Source organism: Hippopotamus amphibius, chromosome 2 (genome assembly GCF_030028045.1).
Source record: "Hippopotamus amphibius kiboko isolate mHipAmp2 chromosome 2, mHipAmp2.hap2, whole genome shotgun sequence".
NCBI lineage: Eukaryota > Metazoa > Chordata > Mammalia > Artiodactyla > Hippopotamidae > Hippopotamus > Hippopotamus amphibius.
In genome coordinates this window covers 216,964,738-216,982,106 of record NC_080187.1, presented here as the reverse complement: position 1 = coordinate 216,982,106, position 17,369 = coordinate 216,964,738, and the positions used below count along the sequence as shown (strand labels likewise).

The window sequence follows — 17,369 nt, the reverse complement described above, 5'->3', positions numbered from 1 at the left end:
AAGCTTTTAAGTTTGATTAGGTCCCATTTGTTTATTTTTGCTTTTATTTCTATTGCCTTGGGAGACTGACTGAAGAAAACATTGCTATGATTTATGCCAGAGAATGTTTTGCCTACGTTCTCTTATAGGAGTTTTATGGTGTCATGTCTTATATTTAGGTCTTTAGCCATTTTGAGTTTATTTTAGTGTGTGGTGTGAGGATGTGTTCTAGCTTCACTTCATTGTGGTTTTGATTTGCACATCTCTGATGATTAGTGATGTTGAGCATCTTTTCATGTGACTGTTGGCCATTTGTATGTCTTCTTTAGAAAAAAGTCTCAGGTCTTCTGCCCATTTTTTAATAGGATTGTTTTTTTTTTTTTTTTTCAATATTGAGTCGTATAAGCTGTTTGTATATTTTGGATATTAACCCCTTATTGTTCATATCATTTTTAAATATTTCCTCCCATTCAGCAGGCTGTCTTTTCATTTTGTCGATGGTTTCCTTTGCTGTGCAAAAGCTTTTAAATTTAATTAGGTCCTATTTGTTTATTTTTGTTTTTGTTTCCTTTGCCTTAGGAGTAAGATCCCCCAAAATATTGGATTTATGTCAAAGAGTATTCTGTTTTCTTCTAGGAGTTTGATAGTTTCCAGTTTTACATTTAGGTCTTTAACCCACTTTGAATTTATTTCTGTATGTGAGAAAATGCTCTAATTTCATTCTTTTACATGTAGCTGTCCAGTTTTCCCAGTACCACTTATTAAAAGACTGTTTATTTCTCCCTTGTATATTCTTGCCTCCTTTATCATAGAAACCATAAGTGTGTGTGCTGATTTCTAGACTCTCTATTCTGTTCCTTGAGCTATGTGTCTGTTTTTGTGCCAGTACCATATTGTTTTGATTACTGTAACTTTGCAGCATAGTCTGAAGTCAGGAAGCATAATACCTTCAGCTCTTTTCTTCTTTCTCAAGATTGTTTTGGTTATTTGGGCTCTTTTGCATTTCCATACAAATTTTAAAATTATTTGTTCTAGTTCTGTCAAAAATGCCATTGGTATTTTGATAGGGATTACACTGAATCTGTAGATTGCCTTGGGTAGTATGGTCACTTTGCCAATATTAAGTCTTCAAATCCATGAATATGGTATATCTTTTCATCTGTTTATGTCACCTTCAATTTCTTCCATCAGTTTCTTAGAGTTTTCTGAGTACAGGTCTTTTACCTCCTTAGATTTATTCTTACATATTGTATTTAATTTTTTTGATGTAACTGTAAATTGGATTGTTTCCTTAATTTCTCTGGTAGCTTGTTGTTTGTGTATAGAAATGCAACAGATTTCTGTATATTAATTTCGTATCCTGAAACTTGACTGAATTCATTGATGAGCTCTAGTAGTTTTCTGACAGCATCTTTAGAACTTCCTATGTATAATATCATATCTTCTGCAAACACTGATAGTTTTACTTCTTCCTTACCAATTTGGATTCCTTTCATTTCTTTTTCTTGTCTGTTTGCTATGGCTAGGACTTCTAATACTATGTTGAATAAGAGTAGTGAGAGTGGGCATCCTTGTCTTTTTCCTTATCTTAGAGGAAAGGCTTTCAGCTTGTCACTCTTGAATATGATGTTATCTGTTGACTTACCACATATGGCCTTTTTAATCTTGAGGTATGTTTCCTGTATACCCACTTGGTGGCGAGTTTTTATCATAAATAGATGTTGAATTTTGTCAAAAGTTTTTTCTGCATCTACTGAGATGATTATTTGATTTTTATTCCTCAATTTGTTAATGTGATGTATCACACTGATTGACTTGCAAATACTGAGCCATCTGCACATCCCTGGATAATTTCCACTTGATCATTGTATGTGATCCTTTTAATGTATTGTTGGATTTGGTTTGTTAATATTTTGGGGATTTTTGCATCGATGTTCATCAGTGATACTGGCCTGTATTTTCACTTCTTTTGGTGATATCTTTGTCTGATTTTGATATCAGGGTGATGTGGCCCTTGTAGAATGAGTTTGGAAGCATTCCTTCCTCTGTAATTTTTTGGAAGTTTGAAAAGGATAGATGTTAACTCTTCTCTAAATATTTGGTAGAATTCACCTATGAATTTGTCTGGTCCTGGATTTTTGTTTTTTGGGTGGTTTTAAAATTACCCATTCAATTTCATTACTGGTAATTGGTCTGTTCATATTTTCTAGTTCTTCCTGGTTTAGTCTTGGAAGATTGTACATTTCTAGGAATTTGTCCATTTCTTCCGTCCATTTTATTGGCATATAGCTCTTTGTAGTAATCTCTTATGATCTTTTATATTTCTGTGGTGTTGTCTGTAACTTCTCCTTTTTCACTTCCGATTTTATTGATATGGGCCCTCTCTCTCTTTTTTTTTTCTTGATGAGTCTGGCTTAAGATTTTTCAGTTTTGTTTCTCTTCAAAGAACCAGCTCTTGGTATCACTGATTTTTTTCTATTTTTTTTTAACCCCATTTCACATATTTCTGCTCTTATCTTTGTGATTTCTTTCTTTCTACTAATTTTGGGTTTTGTTTTTTCTTTTTCCAGTTCCTTTAGGTATAGGGATAGGTTGTTTGAGATTTTTCTTATTTCGTGAGGTAAGCTTGTATCACTATAAATTTCCCTCTTAGAACTGCTTTTGTTTTGTCCCATAGATTTTGTATTGTTGTGTTTTTGTTTTTATTTGTCTCCAGGTATTTTAAAATTTCTTTTTTGATTTCTTTAAGGAGCTATTGGTTTTTAGTAGCACTTTGTTTAGCCTCACCTGTTTGCAATTTCTGCAGTTTTTTCTTGTAGTTGATTTCTAGTCTCATAGTGTGGTAGGAAACAATGCTTTGTATGATTTCAATTTTCTTAAATTTACTGAGACTTGTTTTGTGGCCTAGCATGTGATCTCTCCTGGAGAATGTTCCATGTGCACTTTAAAAGAACATGTATTCTGCTGCTTTTGGATGGAATCTTCTTTTTATATCCATTAAGTCCATTTAGGCTAATGTGTTATTTAAGGCCAGTGCTTCCTTATTGGTTTTCTGTCTGGATGAATTGTCCATTGATATAAATGGGGTGTTCCCCTAGTATTATTGTGTTACTGATAATTTCTCCATTTATGTCTGTTAATATCTGCTCTATGTATTTAGATGCACCTATCTTGGGTACATATATATTTACAATTATTATATATTCTTCTTGGATTGATCCCTGATCATTATGTAATGTTTAAGAGTGCTTTGTTTAATTTCCACAAATTTGTGAATTTTCTACTTTTACTTCTATCATTGATTTCTTACTTCATCCCACTATGGTCAGAGAAGATATTTTGTATGATGTCTGTCTTTTAAAATTGACTGAGACTTAATTAGTGGCCTAATATGTATTCTATCCTGGAAAATGTCCCATGTACACTTGAGAAGAATGTGTATTTTGTTTGGGGGTAGATTGTTTCGGAGGGGCATTATTCTGCCTACCATAATGGGCCTATTCATTCATGATTTATTTATTCAACAAATATTTACTGAGGACCTACTTTGTGGCAAGCACTTTTCTAGGCCCTGGAATTCAGTAGTAAAATCTATGTTCTCTTTCTCATAAAACTTACATTTTATTGTAGGAGATACAATGAACAAATAAATATATATAATATGTAATATAGAGTATGTCAGGTGTGCTAAGTGCTATAGAGGAGCAAGGGATATGGGTAGGGAATGAAGATGTAGGGGTGTGTGCGTGTGTGTGATGCTATTTTATATATGGTGGTTGGGGAAGCCCTTTCTAAAGTGTTATTTAAGCAGAATTCTACTGAAAGTGAGGAAAGAAGCCATGTGGATACTTGAGGCAAGGGTGTTTTTAAGTGGAGGGGCAGCAAGTCCCAAGGCTTGGAGCCAGGAGCATGCATGGCATATTCAAAACAGCAAGAAGGCCAGTGTAGCTAGAGCTAGTTAAGCAAAGTGGGAGAAAAACAAGGATGAGGTCAGAGAGGAAACAGGAAGACGATCAGGTAGGCTCTTGCAGATCAGTGGTTCCCAACGTTTTTGGCACCAGAGACCGGTTTTGTGGAAGACAATTTTTCCATGGACTTGGTGCGGGGGGGGGGGATGGTTCAGGTGGTAATGAGAGTGAAGGGGAGCGGCAGATGAAGCTTGCTCGCTCACCTGCCACTCACCTCCTGCTGTGCAGCCCAGGTCTGCAGCCTGGGGCTCAGGGACCCCCTGTTGTAGACCATTGTAAGGACATTATAAGGGTTTTACTGAATGATATGGAAAGCCATTGTAAGGTTTTGAGCAGAGGAGTGATGTAATACAACTTTGGTTTAAAAACAATTAGCTATAGCTAATTGGTTGAAAAGTTTTTAGAAGAGCCAAGGTAGAAGCAAAGAGGCCGACTAAAAGACTATTTCAATCATCCAAGTGAGAGATCATGGTGGATGAACCAGGATGGTAGTCATGGGTGTGGTAAGAAGTGGTTGGATTCTGAAAAATATTCAGAAGGGAAAACCAAGAGGATTTCCTGATAGAGTGAATGTGGGTGTGAGAAAAAGAGGAGTAAAAAAATGGCTCAGTGGTTTTTTTTTTGTTTTTTGTTTTTGCCTGAGCAATTGAAAGAATGTGGCTCCCATTTACAGGAATGGGAAAGACAGTGGATAGAGCATGTCTGGGGAGGAAAATAAGGAGTTCAGCTTTAAACTTGTTAAATTCAAGATGCCTATTAGACATCTAATTGAAGATACCTGATCAGAAGTTGGATAAAATAAGCTTTCCAAGGGTAGAGAATTTTGTCTGTTTTGTTCCCAGGGCTTAGAATAGTATCTGACATAGAGTAGTCACTCAGTAGACATTGTTGGATAAATGAATAAATATACAAGTCTGAGTTCAGAAGAGTGATCTGGACTAGACATATTTGGGTGTCATCAACACACAGATGGTATTTAAAGCCAGCTCATCTAGCTAGTGAACACAGATTAGTCTGAAAACTGAGCCCTGGGATACTCCAAAGTGTACAAGTTGGGGAGATGAGAATAAATCATCAAAAGAAACTGAAAAATGAAACCAGTGGAGTAGGAGGAAAAGCAAGGAAGTGTGGTGTCCTAAAAGCAAAGTGAAGATAGTTTCAAGGGGGAGGAAGTAATAAATTGAAAAGTTTAATTAAAAATAAATAAGGAAAAAAAAAGGATGAAATTTATAGAAATGACTAAATCCTATTTTTAGATTTAAAAACTAAGTGTAAAAAAAAACAAAACAAAAAATCAACTGTATATGTTTAGGATAGGAAGAAGATAAGTGACAGGGAACTGAAATATAGCTTTCAATGATAAGTGGGGGAAAAAGACACAGCAAATTCGCTTCCTATTCATTCAAATGAAGAAACAGCCTTGCCTAATTACCAATGAGTATAATTCAATTTTGACTGAGCTTACAGGAGTACAATGTACACAACCAGAAAGGTTTATCCTGCTCCACTGCACTGAACAACTACTCTGAAAGTACTGGTTCTAGCACTGGGTGTGGCACTACATTCAGGACACTGATGTATCAGAAAGTTCCCAAGGAAAATGATTTCTGTGGGAAAAGTATATGGAAACAATGTCACCTGAGGTATATCTGAAGGAACTGGGAAATTTATTTTGGAACTGGAGGATATAAAGGTTATCTTCAAAATGAAGAGGTATTACACTGTTATGTATGACCCCAGAGGAGAGATGCTACCTGAAAGCAGATATTAGATAAACTTAAAGAAAATGTTCTAACAATTAGAATACCCAAAAGTTAAATGGGCTGTTGGTGAGGTATTACATTCTTAACTATTCTGCAATAAGTGGAGGAATACATTCACTGAAGTCGCAGAGGGCACTCAAAACTCAGCACTGAACAGGATGATGTCTAAAATTCTGTTCAATTCTGGGGTAAATCTACTTCAAAAATTATAGTTTCCTACACAGACATACACACACACACAGACCCAGCCACTCTATATTTTATGTATACAGTAGAAGGAGAAAATAGCTTGTTTAATGCAGATCTACAAGTAATTTGGAACCCTGTTGAGGGGAGTGAGGATGACTTAGTGGAGATATGAGAGCAAGAGAAAACTCAAGGTGGAAAAGATACAGGTATAAGCACTATAAGATAGTCTGGATATTTGGTTAGAGAAAAGAAAAATACAGGGGCAATTCAAGAGTGAGAATATAAGTAGGGTGAGGCGGACTGATTATTGGGAGGATTTCTAAAGTACCTGGTTTTTAGTTTCAGTTGAATTCAAAGAGGAACTTTTGAGAAGGAAACCTTTCTGGGAACAGAAGTGACAGATGATGAAAACAGACATTCTTGTTGTTGGAGATCAACCTAGAACATGCTTGAGAAAGAGGAAGACCAAGAGGACACCAATGAGAATGGAAAGTAAAGGGTGAAGTCCCTAAGAAGAAACTCTGGTCTCTGGCAGAGGTCTGAATGGAGGCCCAAGAAAGTGGAAGCTAAATAGGTGATGAGCTCAGGACAGTCTGGAGACAACCAAAGGTGAGCGGAGAAAGGGCAGGGAGGAGCCCAAAAGGTTAGAATGTGGCAGCTCTGTATGACTGACAATAGTATATGGTCCTAGATCTTGGAACTACTGACTAGGGCTATCGTCCAAGAATGCTTCTCAGATGGGACACTTCTGACCTCTCTATCTTCAGTTTTCTCATGATCACTATAAACACAAAACGGCCCTGTGCTGATTTTGGCCAGTTTAGTTGACATTTTAGGCTTCTCTTATCTTTAGTATTTGGCAGTTAGGCTGAAGGAGCTCTGCCAGAGGCTCTGCTGTGTTGCCAGATGAAAGCAATTACGTCTTCTGGGTGAGTAAATGGGAGGGAAAAACTGTTATATCTGGGCTGTACGATGTGGTATCCGCCTAATTGATCTTTCCTGCTTCTACTCTTGCCCCTATAATCCATTCTACACAGAGCAAAAAAATCCATTACTTTTTAAGTAATCAGATCATGCCCCTCTCCTGCTTAAAATCCTCCAGTGGCTTCCTATCACACTTAGAATAAAACCCAAACTTCCAATCTCTGTCCTCATCTCTAGCCCTTACTCTCTGACTTCATCTCCTAGTACTCGCTTGCTCATCACATCCCAGCACGCTGCCTTCTCTGTTTCTGGTACACACCCACTTCAGATATTTGGAAGTCATCAACTTCCTATTCTGCTCAACTAGAACACTCTTCCCTTTGATCTTTACATAGTTGGCTCCTTCTTAGCTTCAGGGTCATCTTCCCAGAGAGGCCTTCCCTGATCATACCGTCGACCCAAGTCACTCTGCTGTATTACTCTGCTTTGTTTTCTCATATGACTACCACTAGCTAAAATTATCTTATTCATTTACTGGTTTATCATCTTTTTCTCCTGTTAGACTGCAGGCTTCATAGAGTGAGTATTTTGTTCATCCCTAACACCTTGACAAGTGTCTGGTACATATCAAGTGCTCAGTAAACAGTAATTAATAAAGATTTGCTACAACAATGGAAGGAAGAGAGGGAGAAGTAGTCTCAGCAAGGTATGCCAGAGGCATGAAGGCCTTGGACGTCTCCTTCTTACCTTAGGGGAAGAAGAACATGAGACGCACGCACCTCTTCTTCCTATGTTAAGAGCAGGCCCAGGAAATGGGGCTCTGGCATAGGTCCATGGTACACACTGGTATTTGCTAATGCTGCCAGTCACAGCTATTTACCGACTCTTATTTTGTTTCTGGTCTGGTGCTAGGTGCCTGAAGGGGAGCTGCTAGGATATTTAGTCTCTCTCCTTAGGGAAACCTTTTCATTGGAAGACACAAAACATATACTCAGGACAAAGAACTGGTGAATTGTAAGTAGACAAATATCAAGTCATAGGTATAAATAACAGATGCCATCTCATATTTCTGAGGCAAGTATCTTTTTGATTTAATTGGATAGGACTGGATCGGATTCTGAAAGACAGAAGTTAAAGATGATAAAGGTTTGAGGTCTTAAAATCTGTTCATATGACTAGAAGTGTGAGCAGAATAAGGTAATCACGAGGAAAGCCAACTTTGGATGAAAGCCAGTGAGCTTAGAATCTGACATATTAAATATAAGTTCCTGGTAGAAACTGTCAGTAGGAATTCTAAGAGGAAATGTCTATCAGCACCTTGTTTATGAATATGATTTATGCCTTAACTTTACTTGCTTCTGGCTTGATCTATTTTTCCCTATTTTCTTTTATTCTAAATTTTTTCATCTATTTTTAAAAAATAAAAAGACATATATACTTCTGTAAGCCATCTCAAATCTTTTTTGGAACAGGGTAGGGTATAATAAATATATATAAAAAAGCACCTTCGGCAGAAGGTCAGGGTGACACACATGTTAGTCCCCATTTGCCCCTACCCCGTCCAACTCTGTGAAGGAGAATTATCCAATTCATGTTTATAATGTGAGGAGACAGTCATTGAGAAGCTAAAGAATCTGTCACTGGTCACAGAGCTAGGAGAGCAGGAACTGCATTTATATTTTTCTGACTTCCAAACCTATGCTCTTCAACACAGCACTACAAAAGGATATTCCTCTTGAGTTCCTGACCCCCAAAGTCCTAGAGCCAGTGGGAGTTCAACTGCAAGTGTATCCCAGACATATTTTGCTGCCCTAAGTCTGATGAGCCTACATATGTATTGACAGACTACCTTCATCACATCCTCTCCCCTCTGGGAGTAGTAAGTCAGCGAAGGCTGCCCTTAAATGCTGGCCCTGTGCGCTAAGGCCCGCACAGTTCCCTTTCTCTGGCACAGGGCCTAGCACATAGTAGACACACAGTTTGAACTGTAGCAATGAAGTGATCATCTTTCTGTCTCTACAAGTCAACTAAGGCTTTATTACCAGCTGGGATAGAGCTTTCAGAAATCTCTATACTAGCATTTGCCGAATTGTGAATACAGAGACCCCCCAGAGGTTCCTGTTCCTGTACTCTTCTCACTTTGCAGACCTGAAGGATTTGGACAGTCACTCTTCCCTATCAGTCTAGAGGCTGTTATGTTTCCTTGGACAGTATGAGGATTTCTGGGAGACAACTCATGAGGAGCCCTTAGCCTGGGGCACAAAAACAGTGTTCAACAAATATTATTTCCTTTAGTTACACTTGCTTAGTCCTATTCTATTTACTTTATTCCCCATCTCCCAACACCAGCAAGCTTTTTGTCCAAGGACAATGGCTAAAGATGCCAAGAGAAGGGTGGTAATACCAAGTATGAGACTGCAGAAAGGAAAGAATACAGATGAGGACAGGATACTGGGAACACATTTATCTCTAGGGTATGTTGGAATGTGGCAGATTGTATTTTTCAAACATAATCATAGCAATATTTCTGGTATAATATGCTCTTCCAGAAACTTTATATTCCCCATGAAGAGATAAGGTCTACTTCTCCTCCCTTTGAGAATATGTGGTAGCGTGAGACCGGAGAAGTGTAGGGAGAAGAGTGGGGTTAGAATGATCTGTATGTTGCCAAGGAGCAAGTAGGACTAGTACCAGTAGGTAGCATTAGGAAGACAGATTACAGTTTGGTATAAGGAGAGGCTTTTAAAGCATTAAAATTGATCATTAAAGCATTAAAATTGATCAATGACAGAATAGGCTCCCCTGGTAAATAATGAGTTCCCTGCCAATGAAGATACTAAAATGTAAACTGAAAGAGGTTACTGAAGAGATACAAATCTGAATGGAAGACTGGATTAAGGTGACTTTAAGGTTCCTTCCAGTCAATGGAACATGACAGCAGATTAGATCTGGGGTACAAGGAAGACAGATGAGACAGAGTTTGACATTTGGAGCCTGCCGCCCAGGAGACCAGTGATACCATACATAAAGAGAGACTATAAGAGGATTTTAAAAGATTCTTCTTTTCCATTCCTTTTGCTTCTTGCCCAGGTGACTGTTCATGGTCTTTCCCACTTTCTACTGCCTCTCTCATACATTTTCACACGATAACTCCCAAATATGGTTCTTAGCATGTCTTGCCCTGATCAAAGGCTTTTAATGAGACCACTGCCACCACCACATTCAGCAGGTCATTTAACATATATCACACAGTATTTTTATATTTATTATCTCATTTGAACATCATAACAGTCTGGGAGGCACTAAAATCACCACTACATACATCTCAAAATCCAGTCAAAGTAAGTACTCTTGTTCATTCTTTACATTTCTCTGCTTTGATGTCTTTGCATATGCTATTTTCTTTGCCTACGTTTTTCTCAACTCTAAATGTTCCAACCCTTTTTACCTTTCAAGGCCCAGATTAAATTTTAGTTGCTCTAGAAAACAGCTAATTCCTACAACTAAGAGTGATCTCTCCCTCCTCTGAAGTCCATTGATGATGATGTGATAATTCAATATTTATTAAGCATTTACTATGTGCCAGGCAGTATGCTAAGTGCTTTCTGTGTGTTATCTTCTATCCTCTGTGTTACTCTCTGCCTTATACCATGGATATTCATATACACCTCTTCTTTACTAGCTTACAAGGTCCTTGAGGACATGATCAATGTCTGAGTCACTTTTGTTTTCTCCCAAGCCTAGCACAGGGCCTGGCACAGAGCAAGCACTGTATAAATATTTGTCTAATGAATGAATGAATAATTCAGGCAGGCAGAGGTAAAGTTTACCTTTGCTTGAACAAATGGTTTTCAAGCACCCTTAAACACTTGAGAAGCACTCATTTGTATCCACATAATTAATGGGCTAAATTACAAATAATTCTTATTTTTTTATGACACAGGTTTCCAGAGACCTTGGCTAGAACCCATTTTATTGGTGTACTTTACGGATGCGAAAATAAAAACCATGAATACACATACTAACAAACTTTTTGTGTAAAAATATTCTAGAATTCAGAATAGTCTTTTCCAACCAATCAGAATTAGCTAAGTTTTACAAGCGCCTCTCTTTCTTCTGTGCGGTCGTAAGGACTGTAACTCTTTCACTTTGGGTCCACTACTTCTTGGCCCTCTTGCTATAGTACTTCGCATAGTTATGAATCTAGAAATGATTGCTGATTAAGTGAAAGGCCTGTGTTGGCTGCGATTTATAATCACTCACTACTGTTCTGATTCTATTAGTTTGGTTAAGGTGCCAGCACTTTAAGGAGGACTCAGTGAGCCTCATCCAATTATGGCAGTTGAGTCACTGCCCCAAGATTTGAAAACTATCCTTTTTTCCTTACTTCTTGTAGGCCCAAGAATGGAAAACTGATAACAGTTAAGGCCAAACAGCATTTCTGAAAGTCCTATTACAGACTGTTGAATTTTGTTGACGTGATTAAGAATTATAGCTTGCAAACAATTCCCATATTAAAATTCTGGCATAATCCTAACATATAATCAATCCTTATACCAAAAGATCACAATTTCAATTTTTACTTAAAGAAATGCAAGTTTATTGTTCAAAACCAAGGCTGGTACAAAAATCATCAGTTAGTACTTTTCTCCCCCATGCTGAAGCAGAGATTAACAGTGTAAATTCTGACACCCAAATTGTCTTTCAGAAAACCTAGGGAAAAATTAGAAGATTAAGGGCACAATAGGAGGGTAGTGCAAAGGCAGACCTGCTATAATCACCATCACAAAGCCTGGCCACCAGCAGACTGCAGAGTGTTTGTTTACTCAAAGCCCTGTGCTATCAATTAGTGTATGTAATTATCTCAGGGTCTGCCAGCTCACAAGAGGCCATTTTTGAAGGCCTCTCTGGCTCCCCTTTGTCTTTTATTCCTGTTGGTCACAAAAGGGCTTTGAGGACAAGCCTTCCTGGACACTCAGGCTCTGGCTGGCTTCTCCTGGCAGCCCAAACAGGAATTATGTGAATTACTCCAATACAACAACATCCACGCTATCTTTCTCCCCAGACACAGCTACGACCTTGTGCTGAAGCTCTATTTAACACATGCAACAAAGTGCTTTCAACAGGTCGCTGTAGTTTATAGTTTAAAAATATAATTTCCACGAAGAAATGGAAAGTGCTGTAGTACAAAATGGTCTGTAAATAATTAGAAGTAAACAAATCAGAAGAGGTAGAAAAACTCTCTGTATTCCTATAGCTCAGCAGTGTTCAGGAAACGCTGGAAGATGAGAGGAGGAACAGCAGTCAGGGATCATTCTTCCTGTCTCTCTCGGAGAAGCAGCTTACACTGACACTGCTAAGAATTTCCTAGGTAAATTAAGCAAGGAAACCCGAACCTGCTTTTGCAGCAAGGCCTACTAATAGAAATCTGCTGAGTAACTGAGGTTGGAGAAGGAAATTATACTGGGAAAAAATAGATTATGAATTCTTAAGAACCACTAAGGGTTAATCATTGATTTATTTAAAATCCAGTTGTATATGTACATGGAAATAATTATACTTCATTTTATGAGTGTATATATATAAACTAAGATTTTGTATATAAACTTCATACACAGACTCTCACACTTTGATCTGCTTGGATAATCCTTAGGCATGTCTAGAATCACGGAAAATGGTTTATATCCCCTAATTTGGAGACTATACTATCTACCACTCAAAAATTTCAAGTCAGAAACTTGGGAGTCATTCTAGATTCCTCACTTCCTTTTACCTCCTGGACTATCAAGCTCTATGCCATCTCCCTTACATTTATTGTGTCCTCAATGTATCTGCTCCTCTCTATTTCCACTGTCTCCATAGGCCCTTAACATTTCAAGAGACTTTTTACTATTCCTTCTGCCTCTAGGCTCATGCCATTCCAGTCATTTCTATACTTTTCAGGAGTGATCATCCTATAACAGAAATCTGAACTTAAATGGAACTCACCAAATACCTCATCTCCTACCACTTTTCAGCCACCCTATTGTGAGCGACATTAAACTGAGCATGAGACAATGTCTTGTATATCTGTAACTCTTGATTTGGGTTGCCCCCCAAAAGCAGACCCTGAAACAAAGATATGGGTGTAAGTCTATTTATGAGGAAGTAGAGAAGGAAAAGAGGGCAGAGAGAAAAGTCAATCAAGTATGTGTTAATGAACAGGTTACCACTAGGGCCCCTTTGTGAGACTATACAGAACATACCTCAGGACTGTCCCTCTGAAGGTTAGTGGAGCTGGGATATTACCAATTTATTGTTGGAGAGTCACTCTTGGGAGTGTTAACTCCTTTGCACCTCTAGCAAAGAGCTACTTGTTCAGAGAATATCCTCAGGCAGAGGAATACTGGAAGCCACTTGCAGGTGACCTCCTGATAGGCCACAGGCACCAATAATATCTACCATATCATACAGTGCCTAGATTATTCCTTTCTCCCAAAGGAATTCTTTACTCCACTAGTCTTCCTAGATACTTTAAGATTTAGGCCATTGAAGCCCTTCTTGACCTCCTCTGGAAGTGCTTTACTTCCTTCTCTGGGCACATTCTCTTCTGCTGCAGCTATTATGTTGTAGCTATTAATTTGCAAGTCTGACCCACACCAGACTCTGGGCTCCCTGAGGTCAGTAACTTTAGTACTTAGCTTGGTGTCTGGATTAAGACAGATGTTCAGTCAATGTTTACTAGACAAGGACATGACTGTGTGTGTTAAAAAGAGGATCCTGTTTTCCATATATGTAATTGAGAAAATTTTCAAAGAAATAAAACGTATGCGCCTATATTTTGAATAATATAAAAAGTCAAGTGTGTAGGAGGGAACAGTAAGGGAGGAATCTTGGGTCCTAATCCAAGTTAGTTTGGCTCAATTGCTTTCCCTATAAAAACGAGTGGCTATAAATTACCTGTAAGTTTCTTTCAAGTTCCACAGATTTCAAGTGACTGAATCCATGTGTAAGTGAAAGCTGAAGCCCACAAACTGTACAACAACCACATATGGAAATGTTTATATGTGCGATATTCATCTGCATTCAAGGAAAGATTACAGGTGACAAAGATTTGAGACGCTGTCAGGTTCATAATGGTGTGTATACAAAAGAGCGGGTGTTGGAAGGGTCTCCTGGGTGAGAGGATACCTCCCAGGGAGTGGCCTGGCTACTGCACAGGAACTAGCTGGGCAGCATGGCAGCCTCCAAGCTGACAGGTACCAATGCCCTGGATGGAGCTCTGTTACTGCTGCCAGCCTCTGGGCAGGGTGGGATCACATGAACTTACTTAGGTCACAGTCCTACAAATAGCCACTTCCTGAGTTCTCATCAAATCCCTGGAAGGTAGGCTCTGGAGGGACTGGGTAAGAATAAGGAAGAATAGGTGGGTATCAGAGTCCTACACATAACAGAGAAACAAATGTTGAAATTCATTTCGGAAAACAAATTCTCTTTAAAAATATTCTGAATAGAGACATTAGCATTGTGTATACATTGAATATGGCTGGATAAGATTTCTTTAAGTAGCTAGTGAGAGGGGTTAAAGAGCCAACCAGGCCAGTAGTAGTCACTGGCACCCTGGCTATAATCATGCCCATGGGTCACGTGTGACTTCAGGGAGCTATTGTTTTTGGATGGCTCCTTTCTCTTATTCATGGAGCTACCTTGGGAGAAGGGACAAAGGGGAAAATAAAGAACCTAGGAGGCTATAACTGAAAGCATGTGAATGGTCAGGGCACTGTGAGGCTGTTTTGCTGAGGGCATGACTTGATTTGGTCTAAGCTTTGTCGCTGACTTGCTGACTCAAGGAGAATCACTTGATTCCTCTGGATCTCAGTGGAAGAGAGACTGGATGACTTCTAAGGTCTCTTGTAGAAATTACAGTTAAGTTTATGACACCGACAAGAAAAACAGGCTCTGACAGGAGCATGTAGCCAGGGAAAATGAGAAATATTAGACAAGTCTCAATATGGGAAGCCAGTAAGGACAAAGAAGAAAAGAGGCCAAGGTGACGACGTACTTTCCTATGAAATGACTCCAAAATGAGCAAAATCCAAGAGATGTTTCAAAAGTTGAGTCCAGACTGACATCAAGTAGTGGTCTTACCTTCTTCCGGTGACAGCAAAGCACAGTGTGCACAATCCGTGTAAGAGTCCTGCGGCATGCTGTAGAAATGTGGCCATCTTGGGATTCTCATCCACTGGGCCTTGCACCGAGAGGAAGCAGCCACAAAGCTTGTCGATCAGACCAATGTTCACCACGTAGCTAGATGTGGGGAGAAATGTGTTATCAGTCTGTATAGTCTGGCAACATCTTCACCTTCAAAGATAAATCTTAACAAACACAGGCTTAGACCCCTCAAACAAGCAAACAAAACACAGGTTTGAGTGCAGCATCTTAAGTAACAATTTCCTTAGAGTTAGTCCTGAATAATCAGCTGTTTCGGTAAATGATTCTCTTTTCTCTTTCAGTTATTTGGATGCTATTTTTTTCAGGAAAGTGATTATCTAATCATTCTCACCGGTCTAAAGAGTCTGATAATAACTGAAATAATTTTAATGATCTCTATGCTCTTGAAAAGCAGTACTTCCTAAAGTACCAGGGAGCTAAATTCACCAGAATGCAGGGATTCAGAAGTTAAGATAATGTTACACAGACACTCCTGTTACAACCTAAACTTCTACTGCTACTGTAGATTCTCTATTTTTTTTTAAAACCCTATCACCATTAAGAGTATAACAGACAGTGAGAATTTAACTGCCCTCTGTTATGAAAAGTACCAGTCCTGAGAGTTGACAATAACATTTAAGAAGTCACTTTCATCTTTTCAGTCTATTAAACAGTTTTCCAGAGCTGTTTATTAACCTGGACCAACAATAGTAGCTCTTTTATTAGTCCACAAAGCAGAAATAATTGAAAATATTTGAAGAATATAAATGACCTTGTAGATAAAACAGCCTTAGCTTATTTTATACCAATTCAGTGCTACTGCATTCTCATGTATGAAAAGTGCAGGACTCTGAATACAGCAGTTCTGAAAATCAACACATACACATTTTCAGCAATATGTGCAAAGGAATTGATGCTTCTGCTCATAAGTGTACTAAAATCCCTATCACTATTCATTTACTAATACACTTTTTTGTAAAAGGAAGGAGAATCTGATTAATAATTCATGCTTGGAGCCTCTTCTAAGTTTACTATTTACAAGGTATAAAATAATGTTCCCGTTCTCCTTTTACATCAGGAAATGTATTCACCTGGTTATTAAGCATTGCGTACAGTTTTAAAATTGGAAAGTATGAAATGATGACCACCAGTCCTATTATCTTATAATGAAGGAAAATGACATATTGACATATTGAACCCTAGCCCCACAAGTTATTGGATGACCTTGGGCAAATTACCTTGCCCTTCTTAGTGTGCTTCCTTTTTAATGTAATAGAGTGTTAGGATAAGGTTCTTGTAATAAGTCACTGATAAGCTAATACATGCAAAGAACTTGGTAAATTTTATTATTAGTTTTACTGTTACTAGTAGTAATAATAGCAGTATTTTTAAAATAGATGCATGCACACTTACTAGTCATAAATACAATGAAAATTAAGACAACACAAAATACCATTTCACAAATATCAGACTGACAAAAATCAATAAGTGTGTTAACATAGAACACTGATAAGGATATGAGGAAATGGAACTCTTATCCTTTACTGATGGAAAGTGAAATCTGTAAAACTACTTTGGAGAACAATTTTGTGTTACTTGGTAAAGTTGAACATGTATTTATCATAGCATTCATAAATTCCTACTGTTGGCATATAAACTTGAGAAACTCCCATACAGGTGCAAAAGAAGGTTTCTACAAGGATATTCATTGTATCATTGCTTGAAATAGTGAAAAAATAGAAACTATTGCCCTCAACAGAAAATGGACAAAGTGGGAATTTATTCATTTAATAGAATCTATAGAGCAGTTAGAATGAATTAATCAGATTTATGTGCATCAACATAAATAAATCTCAACATGTGAAAACAGAAATTGACAAAATAGTATGAGAGCATTTATGTAAATTTTAAATACACACAAAAAATTAGCAAGAATATGTTGTTTATGGATATTTATAATATATAAATATATACATATAAATTTTATATACACAAATATGTTTATATATATTTACATATATACATATATATTACATACACATATATAAAAATTTTATTAAAAATGCATGGGAACTATATACACACACTCTAACATAGTGATTTAACTCTTGAGAAAGACTAAGGGGAAAGGGATGGAGATGGAAAGTATCTGCAATATTTGGTTTCTTACAAATAAGAAAAAAGATCTAAGACAATGTGGAAAAATGTTATTGGTTACTGAAAAATGCTGTCAAGTTGGAACATAGGTATTGATCATTTTGTTAGGTGTATGTTGATATACTTCATCATAAAATAATAGAAAACAAATATTTTAAAATGCATAATGACAAACAGAAGAAGCATTTGAAATCTGTAA

The 17,369-nt window shown here is 37.7% G+C and overlaps 1 protein-coding gene across 9 annotated transcripts in view; it reads right to left on the bottom strand.

Moving 5' to 3' along the window:
- SCAPER (S-phase cyclin A associated protein in the ER) overlaps window positions 1-17,369 on the bottom strand; it is a 445,755-nt gene that overhangs the window by 44,940 nt on the left and 383,446 nt on the right. For all 9 annotated transcript variants that reach the window (XM_057723485.1, XM_057723488.1, XM_057723489.1 and 6 more), the window contains one exon: window positions 14,951-15,109. In XM_057723485.1, the coding sequence (XP_057579468.1) occupies window positions 14,951-15,109 (159 nt within the window). The remainder of the gene's footprint in view (window positions 1-14,950; window positions 15,110-17,369) is intronic.